The sequence below is a fragment of the Ochotona princeps genome, chromosome 2, assembly GCF_030435755.1.
Source record: "Ochotona princeps isolate mOchPri1 chromosome 2, mOchPri1.hap1, whole genome shotgun sequence".
In the NCBI taxonomy this organism is placed as follows: domain Eukaryota; kingdom Metazoa; phylum Chordata; class Mammalia; order Lagomorpha; family Ochotonidae; genus Ochotona; species Ochotona princeps.
In genome coordinates, this window is record NC_080833.1 from 162,119,124 (window position 1) to 162,145,057 (window position 25,934).

A 25,934-nucleotide genomic window follows, 5' to 3' on the forward strand; every position below is an offset into this window, starting at 1 on the left:
TATTGGAAAGATACAGTCTCTCAAATTTATCTGCAGAGTTAAAGCAATTCCAACAAAAATCACAGATTTACCAGGAAATGTGTTACTGAGCCTAAATTTTATGTGGAAGTGCCAAGAGCTCTAGGTAGCCAAAACTTTCTCCAAGCACAGTAACGTAAAGTCCTAGTATTTAATATAATGTGGCATTACAAGTCAGATAAACACACCAATGGAGAAAAGAAAGCACAGAAACACAGATACATAATATGAACATAAAAAGCATGACAAGCTGAAATTATATCCAAAAACTAAAGTTTTATGCAAAGAACAGTCCAGAAAAAAAATGCCTTCATGATCAGAGAGAAGAGTATCTTTATCTGACACAAAAGATACCAACTTTAGCAGGCAAGAGTAAATTCAACTCCATTCAAGTCAGAAACTTAGGTTCAACAAAAGACAAAATAATGAAAAATGGAAATTAACCCAAGTGGAGGCAAAGATATTTTCAACAGCACAAAACTGGAGGTAGGGGTGCAGGAGGGGAACTGCGGGGAAGGAGAAGCAGACCTACAGATGCACACTTTCTGATGTTCCTTCATATGAATACTAAACTACTAAAAAAAGTCAACCAAATAAAAAACATCCTAAACAACTAGTACCTCAGACACACACACACACACACACACACACACACACACACTGACCAATATACACAGTACCAGATGTTCAACTGCATTAGTCATCAGACTGGCGCAAGTTAACAGGAAAGTCTACTGATCGTAACTGCTGGAAGAACACAATGCAACAACACAGTGCCTACAAGAGAAGTAACCAACACACTCCGCAGAGGAAAGCATTCTTGGTATTCCCTATTAAATTCTAAGATTTACATACCCTATAGCTCATCACAATTCCAATTCTAAATACATCCTTACACAGTTTATACACACCAGGACATCTATACAGTTTGGAGGAAAAAAAATTCAAATTCCTTCAACAACAGAAACTGTGCACTAAGGTATTCCCTTATTGAGACAAATGATAACAATCAACTACAGTTGTCTCCATCCACATGGATGATCCAAACACCAAGTCAAAGACAGGAACAACAGATCAAATACTGCACGCACGTGCACACACACACACACACACACAAGCCAGGAACAAGAGATCACATACTGCACACACACACACACAAGCCAGGAACAAGAGATCATATACTGCACACACACACACAAAGCAGGAACAAGAGATCACGTACTGCGCGCACACACACACACACACACACACACCCAAGCCAGGAACAAGAGATCATATACTGCACACACACACACACGACAGGAACAAGAGATCACATACTGCACACACACACACACACACACAAGCCAGGAACAAGAGATCACATACTGCATACACACACACACACACACACACGACAGGAACAAGAGATCATATACTGCACACACACACACACACACACAAGCCAGGAACAAGAGATCACATACTGCACACACACACACACACACACACGACAGGAACAAGAGATCACATACTGCATACACACACACACACGACAGGAACAAGAGACCACATACTGCACACACACACACACACACACACGACAGGAACAAGAGATCATATACTGCACACACACACACACAAAGCAGGAACAAGAGATCATGTACTGCGCGCACACACACACACAAGGCAGGAACAAGAGATCACATACTGCACACACACACACACGACAGGAACAAGAGATCATATACTGCACACACACACACACAAGGCAGGAACAAGAGATCACATACTGCACACACACACACACAAGGCAGGAACAAGAGATCACATACTGCACACACACACACACAAGGCAGGAACAAGAGATCACATACTGCACACACACACACACGACAGGAACAAGAGATCATGTACTGCACACACACACACACACACACACCACGAACAAGAGATCACGTATTGCACACACACACACACACACACACACACCAGGAACAAGAGATCATGTACTGCACACACACAGAGGCAGGAACAACAGATCAGGCACTATGTGCATGTGTGCACGCGCACGCACACACACTTAAAACTCAAAAACAAAACAGGAAGCTCTATTTAGGTAAAGAGAGGTTAATTACCAGAAATATCAGGACATTTGGTACCTTGTGGGCAAAGGTTTTACTGTGAAAAGGCAGGCTGGAAGATTTGAGGGTACTTAACAGTATTTCATTATTCAATCAGGATGGTAATTATATGTATTATCACTATTATAATTCTTTAAACTATATTTTGGTTTATACTCTTTTTGTGCTTTTCAAATTGTAAAACTGAATTCATTAAAAATCCAAATGAAAATGAAAGAAAACCCAGATTCATGAAAACTGTTGTATTAAATTAAGTAGACACCAGAACTACCCAATGCTATCTACTATGTGAGGATACAACAAGAAAAAAATAAACCAAATAATACAACAACCAATTTTTCAAAATCTGGTGCAAATTTGCAAGTGATTCTGGCTTCTACATGGAACATAATGCCCTTCTATTCAATATGATCATGAAGAAGGCCTACCATGACCACTTAAATACTCTTAATCATCAAATGTATGGCAGCAGGCAGGTTCTACGATGGCCTGCAAAGATTTACTTGACATAATTTTGAGTGTAAATACACCCAATGACTGCTTCTAACAAACAGAAATATGATGTTAGGACTTAACTTCCAAGATTAAGCCACAAAAGTATGTGAGTTCTGTGTTCAACACCTCTTGTGTTTTCACTAATTGAAGTCAGCGGCCAAGCACTGACTGAGCTATCCTATGGGCGGGATGGCCAATCCTATGGAGATGGCCACACGGAAATGGGTGTTTCTAACACAGCAATCTTGAATGAGCCTTGAGTAACTGCTTCCTCACCAATATGCTTGGGTGAGAAACCTTCAATGTCAGGCACCACCTACTGTGAGACAGAGATTTGAGATTAGAGCCATGACATGTAGTTTTTCAGTTAATTCATACAAAACAACAGACAACTAATGTAAATGCCTTTGAGTCTGTACCTTCTATTCTCTACCTAAGGTGAATCAACAGGGAAGAATAAAGCAAGAGGGAAAATTAAAGAAAGAATTCTAAAAGCCTTAAATTACTAACCAGATGAGACACCCAAGTGATAACCACATTAAATCTGAAAATCAGATTTAATATATGATTGGTATGTATCAATGATCAAAATCAGCACAAATTACAGTTCAAATTAAGATACAAACAACAAGTACAAAGCTGATTTTCAAAGACTGGTATTAACCTTAGGAAACAAATTCAAATCAGTAGTTTGTCTCCTACTAATTTATTGCCTAATTGATTAATAAGTAAGATCAAGTTATATATACTACTGCAAATAGGACCCTTAACAAATATATCCATTTTGAATACTCAACATGGAAGTAGTATTTTATGCACAGGGAGAAAATGTACCCACGAACTTCAGTATGCTTACACTAATACACGAGGTATTAATTAACCATATTTCCTAGAACAAAGCTTATTATGATTACAAATTAGTATAGTATCTAATGTCAATCATAAAGAAACTCATGAAAAATATGCAAACTGTAATAAGCCCATTACTTTAGCTCCTAAAAGCCACTTGTGTAATTAAAATGGAAATATCCAAAGTCATTCAGTCACAAACACACTAAACACAAGAAAATCAATATATCACCAATAGGATAATCCCTGTATATTAGAGGCACCAATATCCAAAAATACTTGGAATAACTCTGTTTCTTGACTAAGCAAGCAATATTAGAAAATATGATCTTGGGGAGACAGGGAGGAATCAACTACCAAGATTATATTAGATTTAACTAACATTAATGTTTAAAAAAAAAAAGCACCATTATACAATTCACCAGAAGCTTAATAACAGAAATACAAAACTCTATACTAGGGTTATGTGAACAAAGGCTGCAGAATAAAAGACTTTATTGGAAAACAGCAGCAACTACATCAATTACAGGGCAAATTATGATCATAAGAGTCAATGTAGGAAACCAAGTCCTCACTGATCTACTTTCTGTACATTTTGTGATGGCTTTTGTTCCAAATTATCTTTCCAAGTATTTTATATAGTGAACCTCCTGGCAAGATGGACATACTTCTAGGCCAAAGGAAGCTCTGTTTTCTACTCATTATAATAAAACTAGTGTTAACCTGCAGAATAAAGACTGGGCTGGTTCAAAAGCCACCCCCTTTTAAACATTGGGGATTCCTAAACTAACGGCTACTATGCTGTCACACAAGGCCACTTGTGCGCAGCATCCACCTAGGCTATTGCCACACCACTCCTTCTGAGAACAAATAATATAGATATGAAACTTGTAACAAGAGGTGGTCCGTAGTCAGTGAAGACTTTTCTGCCCAGCCTAGCAGTCTCAGGTCTTCTGCCAGAATCTATACAATCATGGCAAGAAAGCCAAAAGCTCTAACAACCTTCATATTTTTTACACTTACTGGCTGGATCCTTATTACTTGACTACATCAAGTCTAATGATGTAATCTCTATAAAAGTAGAGAATCCTACAGAGATGTAGGTGCTTAGGAACAACTTAAAGAACCCAGCACATACATAATGACAAGCTACATCACTTAACTCACATACTCCTATGCTTGGACTAGTCATTTTATAGACACATTCACCTACTCACCATCAGATACTTTTCTTATATACCAAACTCCACTTTCAATCAGTACAAAGGCTAAGTCAAAAAGAAAAATGAAACTACCACAATTTTAATTTAGCATTTTGTTTAAAATGGAGAAGTTATATTGAAGTAAAAAAAAAAATTTAACCAAAAAACAAAAGTTATTCTGCCATAGTAATTTCAATAGCAAAAAAAAATTGAAAAACAAAATTTACATTAAAAGTTTTCATTTCCATATATCATAAAATCTTAAGCACGGCTACTCAAAGTGCATTCCAAGGACCAAGAGTTTTAAAAACCATCTAGAGTTTTCTCGAAATACAGAGTGGGAAGCTCCAACAGATAACCTTTACTGAAGACCTGAATTCCAACAAGACTCAAACTTGGACTGCAGTTTCTGAGGTACTCAAAAACATTAAAACAAATAAACACCAGGATATCACCTCTACTTTTTAAAAATATTTTTATTTTTATTGGAAAAGCATATTTACACAAAAGAAGAGACAGAAAGATCCTTCATCTACTTCTTCACTCCCCACATGGCCACAACAGCTGGAACTGAGCAGATCTGAAGCCAGGAGTCAGGAGCCTCTTCCAGGTCTCCCACATTAGTACAGGAGCCCAAGGCTTTGGGCCATCTTATACCACTCTCCCAGGCCATAAGCAGGAAGCTGGATAGGAAGTTGAACAGCTGGTGCATGAACTGGTGTGCCCATGCAGGATGTAGGCACAAGATTAACCAACTGAACTACCAAACTAGCCCCACATCTTCCTTACCAGATAAAAAAACAACCGCCCCAAAGGAAACTTATGAAACTGCAATAATACTAAAATTCATAATACAAATGTCTCTGCTAGCTTATTAATTTCACAATTAAGTTAAAACCATGTATGGAATACTGCTAACACTAGCATAAAAGCAGAAAACATCTAATGAACACAAAGTTAGAAAATGTTGAAGACATAACAAGTACTCAAAAAATTGGAAATATGAATGTAAAATAAAATTCAATGTAAAAAAGTACTTCATCAAAATTAAAAACATGCCTTATTTTGCTTCAAAAAGAAAAAAAGCTGAAATTACAGCACAAAACATATATTTTAAAATAAACATCCTGATTAAACAATTAAAAACCATTAAAGAAAAACAACTTCCAGTGCAGAATTTTACTTTTTTAATTTTCCCTCCTTTGTGTGAAGGACAGGTAAATTATAAATGTACCACTGGAACACTGTAACTATAAACTATTAATACAAAATCCTTTCGACTATCCTTCATGACACAGGTTGGCCAAATACTAAACAGGTAGCGATGTTTCTGTTTTTCCCAGCATACATTTTTACAAGAAAAACTTTAATTCAACTTCAGACTTTATCACATAAGTTCTCCCAAATTACCTGCTCATTGTTAGCAGTAAGCCATCATTTGATAATTTCCTTTTCCACTTATTATAGCAGGGGTGCGCATGTATGATGGGAATTCTATGGCTAGAAATGATGTAATAAATATCTAAATGACCCTTGACAGAACAAATGACTACCCATTTCTATTTTACAGCTTTCAGGCAAAACCATTGTAGTAACACTCGTCAAAACCTGTTTAGCACATCTCAAAAAAAATATTTTACAACTCTCAGTGCTGGGGATAGTTTCAGGCCTCTGCCTGCAATGCTGACCTCCCGTACGGGTGCTGGCGGAAGTCATGGCTGCTCCACTTCTTCCACAGCTCTCTGCTGATGTGCCTGGGAAAGCAGTGCAGGACATGCAAGCTGCTGAAGCCTGCAACCACATGGGCACCTGGCTGCAGCCATTTGCTGAGTGAATCAGCTGACAGAGGATGTCCCCCTTGCTGTCTTTCCCTTACTCTGTAAATCTGTTTTTTAAACAAACTAATTAATTCATCTTTTTAAAAGAACATATTTATGAAAAAAAAAAACCTCAGGTTATAAAGTTAAAATAACAAGTTTCAGAAATCTCCTAAAAATTAAAATGCTCTTTAAATACTTAAGTACTGTTTTTTTTTTTTTTTTTTTAGCCCGAATACTTCAACAAAGTGGAAACAGTAAAAAACAACTAGTGCAACGTTCAGATCATGCAGACTAACATACCTCTCTCTTATTTCTTCTTGCGACTCTGAGGAATTCCATCAGGATCTGCAGCTGGGCTGCATGGGATTCCTACAACAGAAAATTATAACTGTTCTTTAAAACAGAACCTTAATTCCAAAATCTTTTAACACCACAGTATAACTAGGATGAAGCAAGTTTACACACCATTTAAGTTAGTCTATTATTTAATTAGTCTTCTGAATTGCTAGGTTAGCATTTCTAAAAGCCAGAAATTTTTCATAGAACTCAAAACTAATTTTAAGAAAAAGATGTTCTAAATTATATTCCTCATCCATCATGCTGAAAAATCTACTCATGCAAATGGAAATACTGTTATCTGAATTAACTATTTCTACAGAAGATCTCATTCAAATTTAAACATTTGAAAACTGAAGCACTCAATATAAAGGGTGTCAGTATTAAATTGGTAACTGATTCAACTATGAAACAGATAAATAGTGTTCATAAGTTTCAACATTCCTGGTATCAAAACAAAGAAACAAGAAGACTTCAAAAAGTTCTTGGAAAAATGGAGTTGAAACACACATAGACACACGCAGAGGACAGTCTTGCAAGTGATGGTTAACAGTGGGTTAGCCTAATCCTAACAGCTGTGAGTTGTTGGAATTTAATCATGTCAAAGACAGCTTTATTAAACAAAGCAAAACGGAAGCCCTTCAAGGATCAAGATCAGGAAGAAAACAGTCAGAAAGTCAGATCAGGACTGTAAGGTGGACACTGAGATTGCTCCAGGGAACTTTCACAATGTCCCCTCATCTGACGGCAGGCGGGGAGGCTCTCCTCACCGCATCTTCCGCTAACTTCCTGAGACATTCTTCCACAAATGGTATGGCGCTACGGTCCTCTTTTAAAAACCCAATAAGCAAAATGTCTTGGGTCTCCTGCCTTGCTCGCGACCAGTCAGCTTCTGCTTTGACTGGACACTTCCTGGTAACCACTGTTTCTACTGTGCTCTCATTTCAAGATCGCAAAGTAAAGCCACCTTCCATCTCCTAGTGAGATCCGGGAAGCAAAGACTGAGCAGCTTAACCCTTCCTGCTCATCTCCTCCAAAAGATCTGCTACTCTTTACAACTGACCTAGCCAAGGGCACCCAAAGAACAGTCACTTTCCATCAAGTTGTGGTCAGAATTGCATTCATGTAGTTATGCTGTTCACTGTTCGTCCTCTTTCACAGCACGAGAACAATACTGTGTTCCCTGCAAAATCACGTGGGTGCTCCACTGCCGCGGCTATCATCTTCAGCATGATCTCATCCCATCTTAAAGCAAGTCATTCCCTGGTAAACTGCTTTATTCTGAAATGTTCTATACAAACATTTCAGAAAGTATCAACCGCTTCAGCCCCGCTTCACCCGTCGCATAAATGTGGCATTTATTCTTGCTTCAGCTTTGGATGACGCTCTGATAGGGGCTCTTACCAAAATGAGACTTTGTGGAATGATTCGAAGTAAATCCTGACTAGACATGTTATAATAAGTTACTGAAGCCTGATTTGAGTGCAGAAGCCATTTCTGAGATACACGCATAGGTTTTCAAATTACACATTTTCTGTGAACTTTCTGAAGACATCGAGGATACAAATAACTCACTTGCTAATAGCAAATTTATAAGAACTACCAAAATTTCAAGTGACTGTGACAAATAGAAAAAGGACATTAAAACCCAAAAACTAAACAGTAAGCTCATATACAAATTTCTAATTTTTCTTCATATTAATGAGAAATTTAAAACCCTACAGAGAAATCCAAAACAACAAAAAAGAAACAAATAAACACTAATGAAACACATTAACAATATTAAAGAATTATCAAACATTGGTCAGCTTTTAGAACTTCTGATTCTCTCGCTCTGTAGTACTAAAATAGTGAAAATTCACCAAACACAGACCCAAGGCAAACCTGACTCTGGAGTATCATCTAGTACTAAGACACTGGAAGTGTCCACAGGCCCAGATAAGCAGACTGCTTACAACTGATGGGAATACAGAAAGAACAGAGCCAGCTTATAAAAATATATATACACCTAATCTTTCAATGTGTAGATGAAACAATATGAAACAAGCATCCACCAATGCGAGGGAAGCAACCATTGCCTCGCTGAAAGAACACAAATAAGGAGCCTGAAACTCATCAGTGTGAACTGATATTTGTAAATTCCAATATGAAGAATTCAATTTGACTGAGAAAATGCAATTTTCTTCAAGAGAACACAGGGGAATGATATAATACTAAAAAAGACACAAAAAATATATTAAAAAACTAATGGAACTGAAAAGCACACTAAACAGCATTTAAAAATGCAATTTAATGTGTCAATTAAAAATAGATTAGGGTGCTAAAAGTCTATTTGAAAATAAACAGGTGAAAAAAAAATAAAAAGAATCCAGAAAAATAAAGAAAGTTCACAGAAACCTAAGAATGTTAGAAGACCCAAATAAAATCAGTGATGAAAAGGGAGGTTGTAAATGAATTAACAGAAGCACGAAGGCTCAGTAGAAATGTTAATGAATATGACAGTAAATTTAACAACCTAAGAAAAATAGACAAATCCCTGTAAGCATACAAATAATCAGTATCAGATAATGATTGAAAACAGAACTTGAACAGACCAATAATGACTAACAAATTTCAATCAGTAATAGAGTCTGCGAGCAAAAGAAGCCTAGGGCCACTGTCTTCACTGTGAAATTCTGCCAACCTTTTAAAGACCTAATACCAGCTCTTCAATGATTCCAAAAATTAAGAGAGCATTCTTCCAATCGTATTCTAAAATGCCAGCATACTCCTGTCACCAAACCCCAAAAGGAATACAAACAAAATAAAATTACAGACCAATATCCTTGATGGACATAAATGAAAAATCCTCTACAAAACACTAGCAAACTAAATGTAACAGCACAATTAAAAGGGTTGCTCATCATGATGAGGTGAGATCTGTCTCCGGAATACAAGAACAGCTCAACATGCATGTGGCAATAAATACTGGCAAAGGACTCCATGAGTAACTATGCTAGCTAATTTGACAATCCAGAAGAAGTGGAAAATTAGTGACAGTATACAATGAACTAAGATCAAATCAGAACTAAACAGAGATATTGAACTGACAATAGTGAGTAGCAAATATTAATCAAGAAAAAAGTCTCCAGCAAAAATCTGTCAAATTCAACATTCTATCAAGATGAAAGAAACTGAACAAGTGAAGTAAAAGGAATCCATTTCAGTACAATTAAGAACATACAAGACAAAACAGCTGACACCACACTAAATGGGAAAGGCTGAAGGGTTCTGAGATCTGGAGCAAGACAAGGAGGTCCACTTCCACCATCTTTATCTGCATAGTACTGGAGTGTTACAATTAAGCAAGAAAAGTAAAGAACAAATAATTGGAGAAGAATTCAAACTGACACTGTTCACAGATGGTATGATCATACATTCAGACAACCTCAAAGACCCCACTCCAAAAGTTGTTAGAAAGGACAGATGAATTCAACCAACTCGCAGAACACAAGTCATCACAGAAAATGAGCGGTGCTCCTATACACCAACAGTGAGCTTACTGAAAAATCTCTTTTACAATAGTTACCCAAATTCTCAGATATCCAGGAATAAAGATAACCAAAAGAACTCACATATCACAATGAGCACTGCACAACACTGATGACAAAAGTGAAAGGACATGAAGAAATAGAAAGACATCTCATGTTTATCCGTGAACTAGAGGAATCAGGTTATTAAAATACCCATACTAATCAAAGCAATCTAGATTCCAGCTTTCCATTTTAGTTATTTATATAAAGTGAACAAAATTCATGACATACATTTACTTTCCACCACATGCTATCCTTTTTCCCATTCGACATTCCCACATTTCCCCATCTATTCTCCTCCTTCCTTTTTACTCTTTCCTGATTTTTACAAGGTATGTTTTCATCTCACTTTGCAATCAGACTTAGAATTCCATTAGGTAACAACATCAACACATAGCAAGCAGAAACACAACTTGCTGTTCTTCAGGACACACAGGATCTTAGTATCTCTCACACAGGTTACGGTTTTGTACTCTGTGCTTAAGTTCAGATTCTAGGTAACCCTTATCAAAATGCTTATAATATTCTTGAGGGAACAAGAAAGACACCAATGGCCAGGAGTAAGCTATAAGCTAAAGCCAGGAGTCTCCGACATGGATAGTTGGACCATCTGCTTTACATTTCCCAGGTCATCTTCAGGGAGCTGGGTCAGAAGTGGAGTAGCCAGCACTTGGACTGCTGCCCTATGGGAAGCTCAACTCCGAGGCGGCAGCTTAACCCACTATGCTGTAATGCTAGAGTTAAAAAAACTTGCAAACTTCAATTAAGGGGGGAGGGAGGAAAGCCTACCTTCTTCCCTTCGTCAGAAAACATAAATAAAAATGAAGGACAGATGACCACATCACCCTCATGTAATAAAAATCTACAACAGAAGAAAAATCAGAGCTGCCCCAACAGTCAGCAAAAGACACAGAAGAAAGATTTTCAACAATATTCAAGTCTCTGATCTCATTTTTTTATCCTCCAGGAAAGTCACAGTTCTAATATGCTCCAAGTCTTCTTACATAGCTCTGCTTCTTTGTGTGAGCCACTCATTGCTTTCCTGTATCAATAAATATCCCATTTAAGTTAGGTCTGGGTGGATAGCTATGCTAAGATATGTACTGCGTAACATATCAGTCAGTACCTAACACATGGAATTTCACATTTTCCATTTTTATATGTATATAAATGCAACTTTTACATCTATTTTTTTTTCATTTCATTACATGAAATAGGATACATTTATGTACTCAAATCTCTTTAAGGCTTAGTTGAGCCAGAGACCACTGATACCAACGGACACATAAAAAGACTAGATACACAACAGGAATCTCCAGGCTGACACAGCAACAAAAACTTACTCATTGGAAGAAAACTAACGAATATAATAGTTATTAATTAATGTGAACAATCACTGCAAAAGCGTTACTTGTATGTAAGGAATTTGATCTTTCTTTAACTTGAAAAGGGAGACTTGGTCAGAATCGGTATTTTGCAGATGTTACTAGCCAAGTAAAGCAAACAGATCAATGACATCACCATCTTACTTTCAAGCATTTTAAAATCATTTTCAGTGCAATAAACATTAGCATTTAAAACGTTTCAATGTAGCCTTCGCTTACCGCTTCCAACTGTTTTTTCTTTTGTGCTAACAGCTCCAACATCAGATTGACATTGGCCAAGTCAAGATTACCTTGATCAGTTCCCAACAAATCTTGAAATATTTGCCACCTATGGCCATTCTAAAAACAAAACAGAGAGATACATAACTTTCTAAATTATTCTAGTTTCTGACACATGTTTAACCACTACCTCTTATTACTTGTGTATCAAACATATTCCTACTTCTCTTTCCCAATTATTGAATCCTACTGCCCTCTAACTATAAATAGTATTTCTCCCGTATAATAGTGTAGATAACAGTTTGAAAGACATATAAAGACAAATTTAAGGTAAACTCTATAAAGGCATAATTTCCCCTCAAATAAGTGACCGGATTTGTCTAAACATATTTTCAACTTTGCATTTGGTAAGATATTAATGCAAACTTGAATGCCTTAATAAATTAATATCTTTCAACAATTATTTTAAAATATCCATCCTTTGTTTTCACTGTGTTTGAACCCAATACAAAGATCTACTTAATTTTAGCAAAGCTAAATACAAAAATTCAATCATACATTAAAACATAAAATCTCCTTAATATTAAACCCGCATAAAAACAAAAAATATATATAGTAATAAGAGTTGAAACATACGGTACTACTCACTGAGTGGTCCAATTTGAACCTCTTTTCCTCAAATCTTTGCTTCTGTTTCAGAATGAGCTCATTCACTGAAAAAGACAACGGAGAGACAATGCTTTGCTGTGTGGGATTGTGGAGCACATAGTAAGAGGCTGACTGAGGTAAGCACTAAAGATTTTTTTAACTTTTCTTAGAAATGACTGAAGATAGTAACATCTGCATATCGTCAAATCACTCTATTCCTTTCCTTGATAACAAGATTTTTTTCTGATTTTTACACTGCACACAACCTTGAAACAGGCTCAATGGCGCCCCAGCCCAGCATGATCCCTGACCAGGCTAAACAATCTAGGCACTCACAACTCTACCAAGGCTGACGTGCAAGCGTATCTGACCAAGTTTTGACAAAAAGTGCGTTATCTTTCCAAAACAGAAGGCTAAGAGAAATGTTTTTTCCTTACATTTACATGGGAATAATCTCTAAAAATGACTACAACCATCTTATAAACTGGAGAGCAGGTACCCAAAGGATGGAGCTGGAAGATACAGATAGAAGACAGACAGAAATATTGCTGCACTACTGAATTCACTTCTCCGCAAACTCTAAACCCTGTGAATCAACACACTTTCTACCGCCACCGGTTTTGGTATGTTTCTTTTTTTTCCAGTCAATACATACAGAAACACACATATAAGAAAAATTGATAAATAAAAATGCACACTATACCAGGTGCTTGTTTTGTAGATATCACCTCATCTCCTCTCTTTTTAAAGAGGAGGAACTGTCACAACAGGGAGTACGAGGAACTTGAAGTGATATGCACAATATGACAGAGTTGAGAAACAAACCTAATCGTCTATCTAATCTTCCATTGCATACAGCAAAGGCAACCAGGAGCATTTTGGAAGATAGCACTTATCTTATACAAGAAATGGATGTTTCAAAGATGAGTAAGATTATCAAAAATCTTGAACATAGACTAGCAAGACAGACACACAAGATGAACTAGTCAAACTATACTAAAGCGCTAGTTTAAATAGATTCATAAAATACAAGGCAGATAGTATTTATTAAGAAGCAAGTTTTTCACTTTAAGATGAAATTATACTTGGGTGAGAAGAGGTGTATAGAAGTTCACTTAGAAATAGGCATGGAACATGCATCCCTGCTTCCAGATGAAAGATGGATTCCCAATGAAACTGTGGACATGTGTAGACAATGGGGTGCTGGACTGTCTGACACTGTACCAGCAATGTCGGGGTACACTTAAATAAGAGACTACTAGAATTATGATTCCTTATGAAGGACTACACTATTATAACAAAATGAGAAAAATCTGACGGGGGGTGGGATGTACCATATAACTCAAAATTCAAAATGAAAATATTTATAAAAAAAAGAAATAGGCATGGATAAGATTTCAGAAAACAGTAGGTGGGCATGGGCACATATGCAGATGGGTGGGTTTTGGTAAGTGGAGATAAAATGATTTCAAATCAGCACAACTAACCAGCATCACGATGACTTTGTAGATTTAAACTATTACAATAAAAATAAACAGGATGGAGTAAATCACAGTTTGATAATTCAACTATAGAATTATGATTTCATTATGAATTTTGATGGAGCATTTGGCCTAGAAATTTCACACTGTAACTGATTATCACCAACAGTACTATAGGAATAATTAACTTTTTAATGACCATAAAAACAAACTATAAAGCATTTATAATAAATAAAAGCAAAAAGAGCAGATATTATTTGGTATGTAGCATTATATGAAGTCATTTAAATTGCATGCTTATCAAATTTGCTTTTACTTCTTTAAAAATTATAACCTATAACAAACAATCGGGCTCGGCAGCGTGGCCTAGTGGCTAAGGTCCTCGCCTTGATCCCATATGGCCGCTGGTTCTAATCCCGGCAGCTCCACTTCCTCTCTATCTCTCCTCCTCTCAGTATATCTGACTTTGTAATGAAAATAAAACAAATCTTTAAAAAACAAACAAACAAACAAACAATGATTCTACCTAGGAAATTTTTTTTTTTGCAACAAACAGAAAAATAAAAGGACAGAAGGAAAAAGGAAGAAAGGTAGAAGACAGGAAAGAGGGGAATATTGTTACGTTCTTAGCAATTTACGCACAACTTACATTGACTCTGTTAAAACCTAATTTTTTAAAAGGGCCCAGTGTGGTAGCTTAGTTGCTAAAGTCCTGGTCCTGCACCCACTAGGAACCCATATGGGTGCTGGTTCTAATCCCAGCGGCTTCACTTCCCACCTATCTCCCTGCTTGTGATCTGGGAAAGCAGTCAAGGATGGCCCAAAGCCTTGAGACCCTGCACGAACGTGGGAGACCTGGAGGAGGTTCCTGACTCCTGGCTTTGGATTGGCGCAGCTCCAGTCATTGTGGCCACTTGGGAAGTGAATCAATGAACGGAAGATCTTCCTCTCTGTCTCTCCTCCTCTCTGTATATCTGACTTTCCAATAAAAATAAGTATTTATAAAAAACCTGAAAAGAAAAAAAAAAAGAAAAAGAAAAAGTTACGCCAACCAGGAGATCTTTTGGTAAATGAAGGTACGAGTAAATGCTCAATCTTCCAGAAGAAATGGTACTCAATCCTAAAAACAAATGAGCTAACACACCATGGAAGTACATAAGGGACCCTGAAATGCATGGCACTCAGTGAAAACGGCCCGCTTCAAACGGATAAATACTGTGTTATCAATTACACGATAATGCAAAAAAGAAAAAATAATGGAGACAATAAAAATCTCACTAAATGGGGCCCGGCACAGAAGACTAGCAGCTAAAGTCTTCTCCTTGCACTCTCTGGGAATCCATACGGGCGCCGGTTCTAATTCCAGCTGCCCCACTTCCCATCCACCTTCCTGCTTGGGGCCTGCAAAAGTAGTTGAGGACGGCCCAAAGAATTGGGACCCTGCACCTGCGTGAGACCCGGAAGAAGCTCCTGGCTCCTGACTTCGGTCTGGCTCAGCTCCAGCTTTTGTGGTCACTTGGGGAGTGAATCACTGAACAGCAGATCTTCCTTTCTGTCTCTCGCCACACTGTATATCTGACTTCCTAATGAAAATAAAATAAATCTTAAAAAAAAAAAAAACAGCACCTACCTCACTGACTGAGCCGAGCCCAGGGAAGGCTGGTGCAATGGACATGCTCCCTACAGGCCTGCGGAGAAGCACACCTGTCGTTCTGCAGTTATCCAAGTCTCACTCACGAGCAACACCAAGCATCAGTGCTAAGCTAAAATGTGCACAGGTGTGATGCTTAGTCTCTGCGGCTTTATCGTTTATGACAAGCACACCCTGGGACATTCACAGCGTTGGAACCTAAGATGTGTGAGGGCAGAGCATCAGGGGAGAGCTCTGCACACTCTCCTCAATTTTGTTTTGGACCAAAAACCATTCTATCAAAATAAAATCCGCTTCAAAAAAATGTTTTTAAACAGTTTCCTTAAACTGTTTAAATTTTACATATCATCAAGGCATATTTATTATTTTGTAATTTAAAATTTAAGAAGTAAAATAACTCTTAAAACACAAGACAAATACAATGGATTCACATGTCCGAATGTCAAAGACATCAAAGCCACATATTTAGAAGTAAATAACTACTCATAACTCATTCATAAGTACAACAGTAAGCTAACTGATTTTAAAAGCAATGAGCATGAGGTATGAATTCGCCTACAGACTAAAGCACTGAATGACTCAATTCCACTCTTATTCACCAATGCTCATTTCTGTACATAGGAGGCAACCAGTGTTTGCCACATGAATAACATGTTCTCGGGTTTCTAATCTGACATGCCATTTTTAGCTAACATTTTCATTATCCTATTCAAGGAAGCATTTACTTGAAACCATAACCAGTTCTCAAAGAGCAATAATACAGAAATTGGCCCAGCCCTCCATGCCTTTATAGCATTAAAAGGGAAAGGACTGAATCAGTCAATCAGAAAGTGCAACGTTCTCTGAACTTCCTGAGACTAGTACAGCAACTGCCCAAGTAGAAATCTGAGTTACCCTAGAATGTCAGGTCTTCATGACTAAGAACTGCAGGTATTAAACAAATCATACACTAAATTCACTTATGAAAACAAAGAGCTGAGAAAAACCACCATACTATAAAAACACATGACTAGTATTCCACTGTTAAAAACATAAGATCTCAGACACTCTTCAGAGTGCTTGAAGACACACAGACTCCATCATGTAGCGCAGGGATTAAAGGATCTGGTCATTACTGTATAGAGAACAATCTGGTAAAAGTGGTGATGGGCAGAAAAACAGTGATAGAAAAATCAGGAGCAAGTCTATTTTCATGGCTGACAGAAAACCACACTTCAAATACGGAAATTAAAAAAAAGGACCTCCACTTTCCTAAAAACAAATGTTTTAACTATGGAAAAAGAACACTGAAACTATATGATCACTAAGACAATATCTAGCTTAAAAATTCAGCAGTGACCACTGCTCGCGAGACACTTGTGTTTGGAATAAATATATAATGTTAGGAATCACTTTCCAACTTAAATTGCATTGCATTTATATATTCCTTCCATATCAGTATGAACACAGTACTCCTCTTATCACTGAGAAACATCCACATGAGAATTTCCGACTAAGGAATGTTGCATGAAAACTGCAGTAAGTACCAAAATCTTCTGAACACTAGATTTCTTTCCACATTTAGCTACTCTGGCACTCTCAGAGTTACCCAGAATCCTCTAAGACTGTGCCAAACCACACCTGCAAGTCCAGGAACTGGAGTCTGCTTTCTCCTTTGCCTAACCTGCTCGTGAAAACCAACCCTACTCCTCAATATTTCCCTTTTTTCTTTTGCAAACTTCCTCCTCCAAGTTTAGGAGGTATTCTGTTGCAGTGATTAATTCTTTCAAAACATTTCCTTTAGACTCTTTCCTGCTCTGATATCATTTTATTTTATGAAAAAATACTGGACTACAGTGAAGAGTAACCAGGAAAAAGGCATGGGAATTTGGAGTTGATGTAAGAAGGAAAGCCATGCTCTAAAGTTTCAGCAGTCACTGCCTACTAATTCTGAATATGTTTTCCTTTAGAATGAAGACTTAAATCTTTTATACATATGCATTTATATATTGATTCCTTTTTGCAAGAGAAGTCCACTTCATGTCTACCTGTATCTGAAGATGTTTGACTTACTCATTGCTACAATTAAAAACTAAAGGTTTTCTATGTTCAGCTCTCTGACTTGTAGAAATACTCAGACATGGGGCCCGGCGGCGTGGCCTAGTGGCTAAAGTCCTCACCTTGAACACCCCGGGATGCCATATGGGCGCCGGTTCTAATCCCGGCAGCTCCACTTCCCATCCAGCTCCCTGCTTGTGGCCTGGGAAAGCAGTTGAGGACGGCCCAAAGCTTTGGGACCCTGCACCCGCGTCGGAGACCTGGAAGAGGTTCCAGGTTCCCGGCTTCGGATCGGCGCAGCATCGGCCCGTTGCAGCTCACTTGGGGAGTGAACCATCCGACGGAAGATCTTCCTCTCTGTCTCTCCTCCTCTGTATATCTGGCTGTAATAAAATGAATAAATCTTAAAAAAAAAAAAAAAAGAAATACTCAGACATGGACAATTACCGTCTGATTACATGCTCTAATAATTTACCATTTACACTCAACACATATCTATTCATATCTCCTTTCTCTGGTCCTTATTGTTATATCAAAAATTGTACAGCCTTATCAACCTTCCCTAATTTCAACTTTCCAGTGACTTCCCCATTTCACATTTTTGTCCTCCCTCCAGGAATCCTCAACTCAACTTCCTTCCCCTCTTTTCCCTCAACATTCACTAAATCTAACTTCCCTCACCCAGTGCCTTTCTCTACCACTTGTCATTTGTATCCCAGAAGCAGATAGAGAATGCACTGCAATACACCGAGACATAAAGGGGCTCAGGACGTCAGACATTCCCGTATCACATATCCTGCTCTGTTGTCCACCTGAGATTATAAACAAATCTGCAAAACAGTACACTATGTTACTAACAATATATGGAATCTATGCTTCAACCTGGGAAGAGAACAGCATCCCAGGAGGGAGCAGAGAGGCCTCGAAGGCAGGTCTTCCGAATGAGTGCCAGCACATACTGAGGAAAGGACATTTTAAACATTGTTGCAGAGACTCACCCAAGAAGTTGGGATAGAGGTGGTCAGTATTGTCCACAACATAGTTGCACTTGGGGCATCTATTATTGTCCTCCAGACTCTGGTGAATACACTTGTAGCTATGAGCAGGGAAAAAAAATAAAACATGCTTAATTAAATGAACAAAAATTTAATTTTCACAAAACGATGCCTACTAGTCTTTCATTACTCGTTTTCAACTCAAATAATCTAACAGATTAATTTGCGTTCATATTTGCACCTTATAACTAAGATATACACGGCACTTAACAGATGAAGAATATAAAAATTATTTCAAAATGTAACAAAGCCTACTACATATAAAATACACATTAACTAAATTTTTAATTTATACAAGCTAAGTAGTATGTAACATCAGAGAAGCAAATAATTACCTCCATAAAACAAAACAAAAAAATTCATGCTCTCAGAGTTCTTAACGCTTAATACAAAAAGAGCTGATAAAAAAAGAAACAAAGACAAAAATTAGTCAACTTTTGAGAAAATCATCAACTTCACCAGTAAGAAAAAACTAAATTTTTTTTAAGGCAGGAGCTCAAGATGCCTGTGTCACACATCCAAGCACCTGAATTCAACTCCAAAGTCTGGCCCGACTCCCTCCAAGGCAGCGGCCATGGTCCCAGCAGCTGGGCTCCTGTTCTGCCCCAAGCCTGATCTGCCCTGACCTGCATTCCACGTTCGGCCCTGGCAGCTGACGGACCGCATGTGCACATGAGCTGCTAGACAGGAGCTCAGCCTACCTCAATCTGTTTCTCTTTTTTGCCTGTTTAGTAATCAACAAAAAATAACTTCAATATTCAAATTACACACTAGTTTTCTCACCCAGAATGAATCTTTTAGTACAGGCAAATTTTATAAAAACCACTAGGGTTTTTCATCACCTTTAGTGATTTTTACTTCTAGGAATTCATACTAAGAAAATACAGGAAGATGTGCGATGCAAAGTTATATGTGAGCAGCAAAATCAAACAGGCCTACTCCAGACCACTCCATTTTCCAGAATAAGTAAAATTCAAAACTTCTGACAAGTACATGGTTTCCTGTGGAGTGCAAAGGTACACACGGTCAATTTATGGGCCAAAGGGAACACTGCTGCCAGCTCATCGCACTGAAAAGACCAAGACCATTTACACATCAGCCTAACTTGATGTGTGACCTGGCTTCTGGCTCCCAATCCATCAGAACTGGCCAGACGCCTCATTAGGAATACAGTGTTACGATTCGCAAGGACTGTAATGCAACGATATACCGAAACATATGTCTTCACAAACTTTAAAGTGCCTTTTATAAAATACAGGCACAAAGACTCCTTGTCCTTGCTTACTTCTTTAAAAAAAGAAGTCAGAAAAGAGCAAGAGAAGGTACAGACTCACACTTTACTTTGTATTTTATTTTAATTTACAACAAACATTGCTTCTGAAGCCAAGAGTGCATATCACTCTCTTCGTGCTAATACATTTACATTTACAGAACATGGATAATGCAAGCTAAGAAAGGTCATATTATTCTACACTGGCACAGAAGCTCCACGCTGCACATGAAACTGCACACCAACCAGTCTTCAGGAGTCAAGGACACCAACATATCATCTAATTTCAGCATTCAATTATGGGCCTATCCTCATTATCAATCAGATTACAGGAGCTACAACACAGCTGAAATATTAATAACACAGGAACAGAAGAAGTAAATCAGTTATAAAATGACTGATCAGAAGTAACATGAAGCACCCCCAATCAAAAACCAACCGTCTCCAGGGAGAACACTGATCCTGCAAGGTCTGAGATGGCCCCTGGACTGCACAGTGCCTCAGAAAATCGACCACGTGACAAAGACATTTGCAACTTTCAACTCAATCTCCTTAAAGGAGGGCGCTCAAGCTTGAACTGACTGCCTATGATCAGTGGTGTATTAACATCAGCTACTTAATAAAATCTTCATAACAACTCAAAAAAGACAGGGCTTGATGACCTTTTAGTTTGAACATATGGAGGTATTGGAATGGTAAATAAGATGAGGGCAAGAGGGCCCATACCCCTTCCCACAGGCATTACCCAGTGTATCATCACTTGTATTTTATCCTTTGTAATAAACCAGCAGTATTAACTGCAAAACTTTTTAAAAAGCAAGAAATGGAATTAAAACAAAAATGAGTAATCACCAGGATATAGACAAATCAAAATCTTTGTACCCTGTTGGTAAGAACATAAATAGTGTGGCCAAGTAGTGGAAAACTATCTTAGGAGCCAGAACTGTAGCTATGCATGTAAAGTCGCTACCTCCAACTCCTGGATCCCATATGGGCATCGGTTCTAGTCCTGGATACTCCACTTCAAATCAAGCTCCTGCTGATGTGCCTGGGAAAGCAGCAGAGGATCGCCAAAGCGCTCAGGGCCCTGAAACAACCAGCAGACTTGGACAAAGCTTCCCGGTTCCCAGACTCTAAAGCCCAGCCCAGGCCACTGCTGCCATTTAAGGAACACATCAACAGGGAAGATCCCCTTCACCTTTCTTTCTTTCTTTCTTTCTTTTCTTTCTTTTCTTTCTTTTCTTTCTCTCTCTCTTTCTCTCTTTCTCTCTCTCTTCCTTTCTTCCTTCCTTCCTTCCTTCCTTTTCTGTCTGTCTCCCTCCCTCCCTTCCTCTTTCTTTCTCTTTCTCTCTCTCTCTCCTGCTCTTCCTGCAACTCTACCCTTCAAAAACAAAAATAATATAAATAAATAAATATAAATTACAAGTTTTTACCCAGCAATTTCACTTCTGGTTATGCATCCAAAGGCAGTAAAAGTAGATTTCTACAAATTTATTTCTATGTAGAAGTTCATAGCACGATTACATGATAGGTAAGGGGTGGAAACCATTCTAATGTCCATGGGTGACTGAATAGACAAAATGTAACACAAACAAATACACACACAGGAATATCATTACTCAGCCTTAAAAAGGAAATTCTAACACATGCTACAACATGGGTCAACAATGAGGACATAACGCTACGTGAAATAAACTAGTCTCAAAAAAATTCAAGTCTCAAGGCTCCACTTTGAATCAGGCCTCTGCTAATGTGCAGGAGAAGCATGGAGGACGGCCAAAGTGCTGGAGCCCTGGAGAGCGACCAGCAGAAGACCCTGGCCCAGGACCTAACAGTGCAGCCATCTGGGAGAGGAATCTCTCCCTCTCTAACTCTACCTTTCAAATGGAATAAATTTTTAAAAATGAATTTAAAAACAGGGGTTAAAAGTTTCAGTTTTACAAGCTGAAAAGGTAGTAAAATCAATTATACAACAATAGGAATACCTAATTCTAATAAATTATATACAGATCATAAATTCTACGCTATAGAATCTTACCAAAATTTTAATGTGCAGATTAATGTGACAAAATACACGAGGGCACATTAAAACCCCAGGAGGAGGAGGTGTCTGGAGCAGCAGTGCCCTCTGCTTCGGGCCCAGCTGCCGCACAGAGGACAGTAATGATCCACACACACATGGGGATGTGGCCTGAGCATCAGGCGCCTAGGTTCAACTTGGCCCAGTGCAGCCCCTGGAGGCTTCCACAGCGGATCCGGAGATGCAAGACCTCACCAGGTCTGTATCTCTCACATAAGTAAAATAAATAAAACTTTAAGTGCTCCAAAAATCAATTTGAAAGTTATTCATTTTAGTGTAAAAAAAAAAAAATCTGATGCATGCATGCATACTCTCAAGACAACACTGAGTAAAATGTTACAGAGAAAAAAATTTTGTTTCTTTCTATCCTTCCATCGCCCTTCTCAGCCTGCTTTGCTAGACTGCTCACCTGTCCTCACAAGTAACTCCTACCAAAGGCTTTGTACTGTTTATCACTCCCAATTTTCTAAAATAGCAAAGTTCTTGTGAACATGAAATAGAAAAGAAACAGAAATGATATGCCAACCAGGCTTTCTTGAGCTGTCAAACCTGTAAAGAGATATCAGTTCAAAAAGTTATTTATAAAGCATAACTGCTCCCTCATTACATTTACATGTAAGCCTTAAATGTGTCAAAAGACTTTTTCACTGAATAAAATCCTCTTACCAAAAGCTGTGGCCACATTTTGTCATATACGCTTCCTCAATCATGTCAAAGCAGATGGGGCTGAAAAGAAAATCAAAAAGTAACTGATCTAAATAATACCTACATATAAACATACATACATATACATATATATATATATATATATAAGAGTGATCACAAGTTAGAAAAGGCTAGTAACAACATCAATTTAAAGTCATATTTCAACATGTAAGTCTTCAAACACTATCAATGAGATGCAATTTCCTTCAGGCTTAAGGGATTGCTTAAAATCACAATTTGCTCAAGATGATCCCAAGCTCCCAAGTAAATTTAATGAATAAACTAAAATAGTTTTAAAATATTTTCAGTCAGCTCGTAACTTTTAATAGTACAAGGTAGTCACCAGATGTCTTAAAAAATGTTACCATCTTCTTCTTCTAACTCTCCCCGGATTCAAATCAATTATCTGTGTCTGCGAATAAAAGCATTCCCTGTGCTATCTAAAGAAAACTAACTCCTCCAGGGATAAATCTACAATTTCAGCTAAAATACTACTCAGTATTGTTGATGATAATAATGATAACTAAGATTTTAAACAGAATGAACTGCATCAATTAAACCCCTGGTATACATTAACTCATTTAATCCACTGAACAACACACCAACTATTAGGTGCATTTTATAGATGAAAAACTGAGGCACGGAGCCTCACAGCTGGGAAACAAAAGAGCCAAAATTAAAATGCAGGTCTATATGCTTAACCAGTTTGAATTAACTTAAAGGCCACTTCTCTTCTCCCTGGATTTCCTATAGAAAAGTAAAACAGAATAGTAAAAACTGCTCAGCATTCTTTGAATTAACGTTGGACATATGACACTGTTCTGGCCAATGAAATCTGGGTACCAGCCACTGAGAGCACTTGGTCGACCAGAAAAAGGAAAGACTGCTGTCACCCCATGGGAGACCCAGAGGGAGTTTCTGCCTCCGGGCTTCAGCCTAGCAAAGTCCTGGCTAACAAAATAAACCCACATGGGAGACCCAGAAGGAGTTTCTGCCTCCTGGGTGACAAGCTAACCCTGCAGAGGTAAGGTCTCAGGGTCTCTGTCTATCTCTGTGTATGTACATACATAGAATCCTCTATGTGACTCAGACTTTCAACTAATGAAAAGAGGGAAAAAAGACGACAACCCCAAAGAAGTATGAGAGCCCCTTTGCATGTCAAGGACAGAGCAAGAAAGCATCATTCATGCAATAGAAAGCAGGCCCTTGATAGAACCCAGCTGCTGGTGCCTTCCTAAACTCCTCTTAGAAGAGAATCATGGAAGCTAAAAAGCGCTAACCAAGAAGGGGATGAGATACCCTGGCAACTACAGAAATACACAGGAGATACCAGCAAAGCAATACTACTCCCAACAGAATATACCCAGATTAGGTTCAGAGAAACTGTTACCCAGTTCCAACAATCCACTTGGAGAAACAACGCATTTACAAACCCTCCTACCTCTCAATCAATACGCCTGAAGGGGAGGATCGTCTAAGAGACACAAGCACAAACACAAGGATAATACCTGGATGCCAGAGGAAAAACTCGAAATACACACATACACACAGAACAGAGAGCATTGTCATAGTTAAGTTAATTAACATATCCATCAACTCAAAGTTAGTTTTTCTTTTACAGAGATGGCCTTTGGTATCTACAGGCTCAAGGGTAACACAGCACTGCTGACTGCACTCAGTGTATGGTACTTAGGCTCTCAAGAACACATTAACCCTACACAATGGAAACTGGCCCCTTACAGCAACATTTCTTCATGTTCCCCAACCCTTAGTCCCTAGTAATCACATTGCTTCGGTGACTCTTTTGAAAATTTCCACACATAGGGCCTGGCATGGTGGCCTAGCGGCTAAAGTCCTCGTCCAATCCCAGCAGCTCCACTTTCTATCCAGCTCCCTGTCTGTGGCCTGGGAAAGCAGTCGAGGATGGCCCAAGCCTTGGGACCCTGCACCTGCGTGGGAACCTGGAAGAAGTTCCTGGCTCCTGGCTTCAGATCGGCTCACTCTGGTCATGTGGCCACTTGGGGAGTGAACCATCAGCCGGGAGATCTTCCTCTCTCTCTTCCTCCTCAGTATATCTGACTTTGCAATAAAACTAAATCTTTGGACCCGGCGGCGTGGCCTAGCGGCTAAAGTCCTCTCCTTGAACGCCCCGGGATCCCATATGGGCGCCGGTTCTAATCCCGGCAGCTCCACTTCCCATCCAGCTCCCTGCCTGTGGCCTGGGAAAGCAGTTGAGGACGGCCCAAAGATTTGGGACCCTGCACCCGCGTGGGAGACCTGGAAGAGGTTCCTGGTTCCCAGCTTCAGATCGGTGCAGCACCGGCCATTGCGGCTCACTTGGGGAGTGAATCATCAGATGGAAGATCTTCCTCTCTGTCTCTCCTCTCTGTATATCTGACTTTGTAATAAAAATAGATAAATCTTTAAAAAATAAATAAATAAATAGGAATTTAAAAAATAAATCATTATTATTATCAGGGTGCTGCAATTCGTTGTTGATGTTGTTGTTGTTATTGTTGTTGTGATCGATGTGGCTGTTATGAAATGCTGTCAATCCGAAAAATAGTAAAAAAAAAAATCTTTAAAAATATTCCATATGTACATGATATGCAGCAAATGTCCTTCTGTGCCTGGCTTATTTTGCTTGCATATCTCCAGGTTCTTGTGTCAAATTGCATGATTTCCGCAAATACTATGATTTGAATGTATCCCCCATATACTGAAATCTAATAACACCCCCCGTCAAAAAAAAAAGGGAAAAAAAAAAACATAATGACCAGTACGATAGTAGTAAGTAGTAAGACTTTAAAGATGAGATAAATTACAGAGCAGAGTCCTTCACGGATAGGCTGAGGGTCCTTTAAAAAAGGCTCAGATCATGAATTCAAGGCAGCATCCTGGAAGCAGACACGGGACTCTTATCAGGCTCCAGTGGTAGCTAGAGGTGGACTTCCCAGGGTCCAGGACTGTGAAAACTAACTCCCCATC

At 38.4% G+C, this 25,934-nt stretch overlaps 1 protein-coding gene across 2 annotated transcripts in view; it reads right to left on the reverse strand.

Annotated features, from left to right (window-relative positions):
- The window catches only part of COP1 (COP1 E3 ubiquitin ligase), a 156,776-nt gene that overhangs the window by 118,452 nt on the left and 12,390 nt on the right, over positions 1-25,934 (reverse strand). The window contains exons 2-6 of one of the 2 annotated variants that reach the window (XM_058660701.1): positions 22,908-22,967; positions 18,835-18,932; positions 12,668-12,732; positions 12,020-12,139; positions 6,808-6,876 (exon numbers count right to left, since the gene is read on the reverse strand). In XM_058660701.1, coding sequence (XP_058516684.1) covers positions 6,808-6,876; positions 12,020-12,139; positions 12,668-12,732; positions 18,835-18,932; positions 22,908-22,967 — 412 coding nt within the window. Of the gene's footprint in view, positions 1-6,807; positions 6,877-12,019; positions 12,140-12,655; positions 12,733-18,834; positions 18,933-22,907; positions 22,968-25,934 lie in introns of both variants that reach the window. The other variant, XM_058660700.1, reaches the window with a different exon arrangement.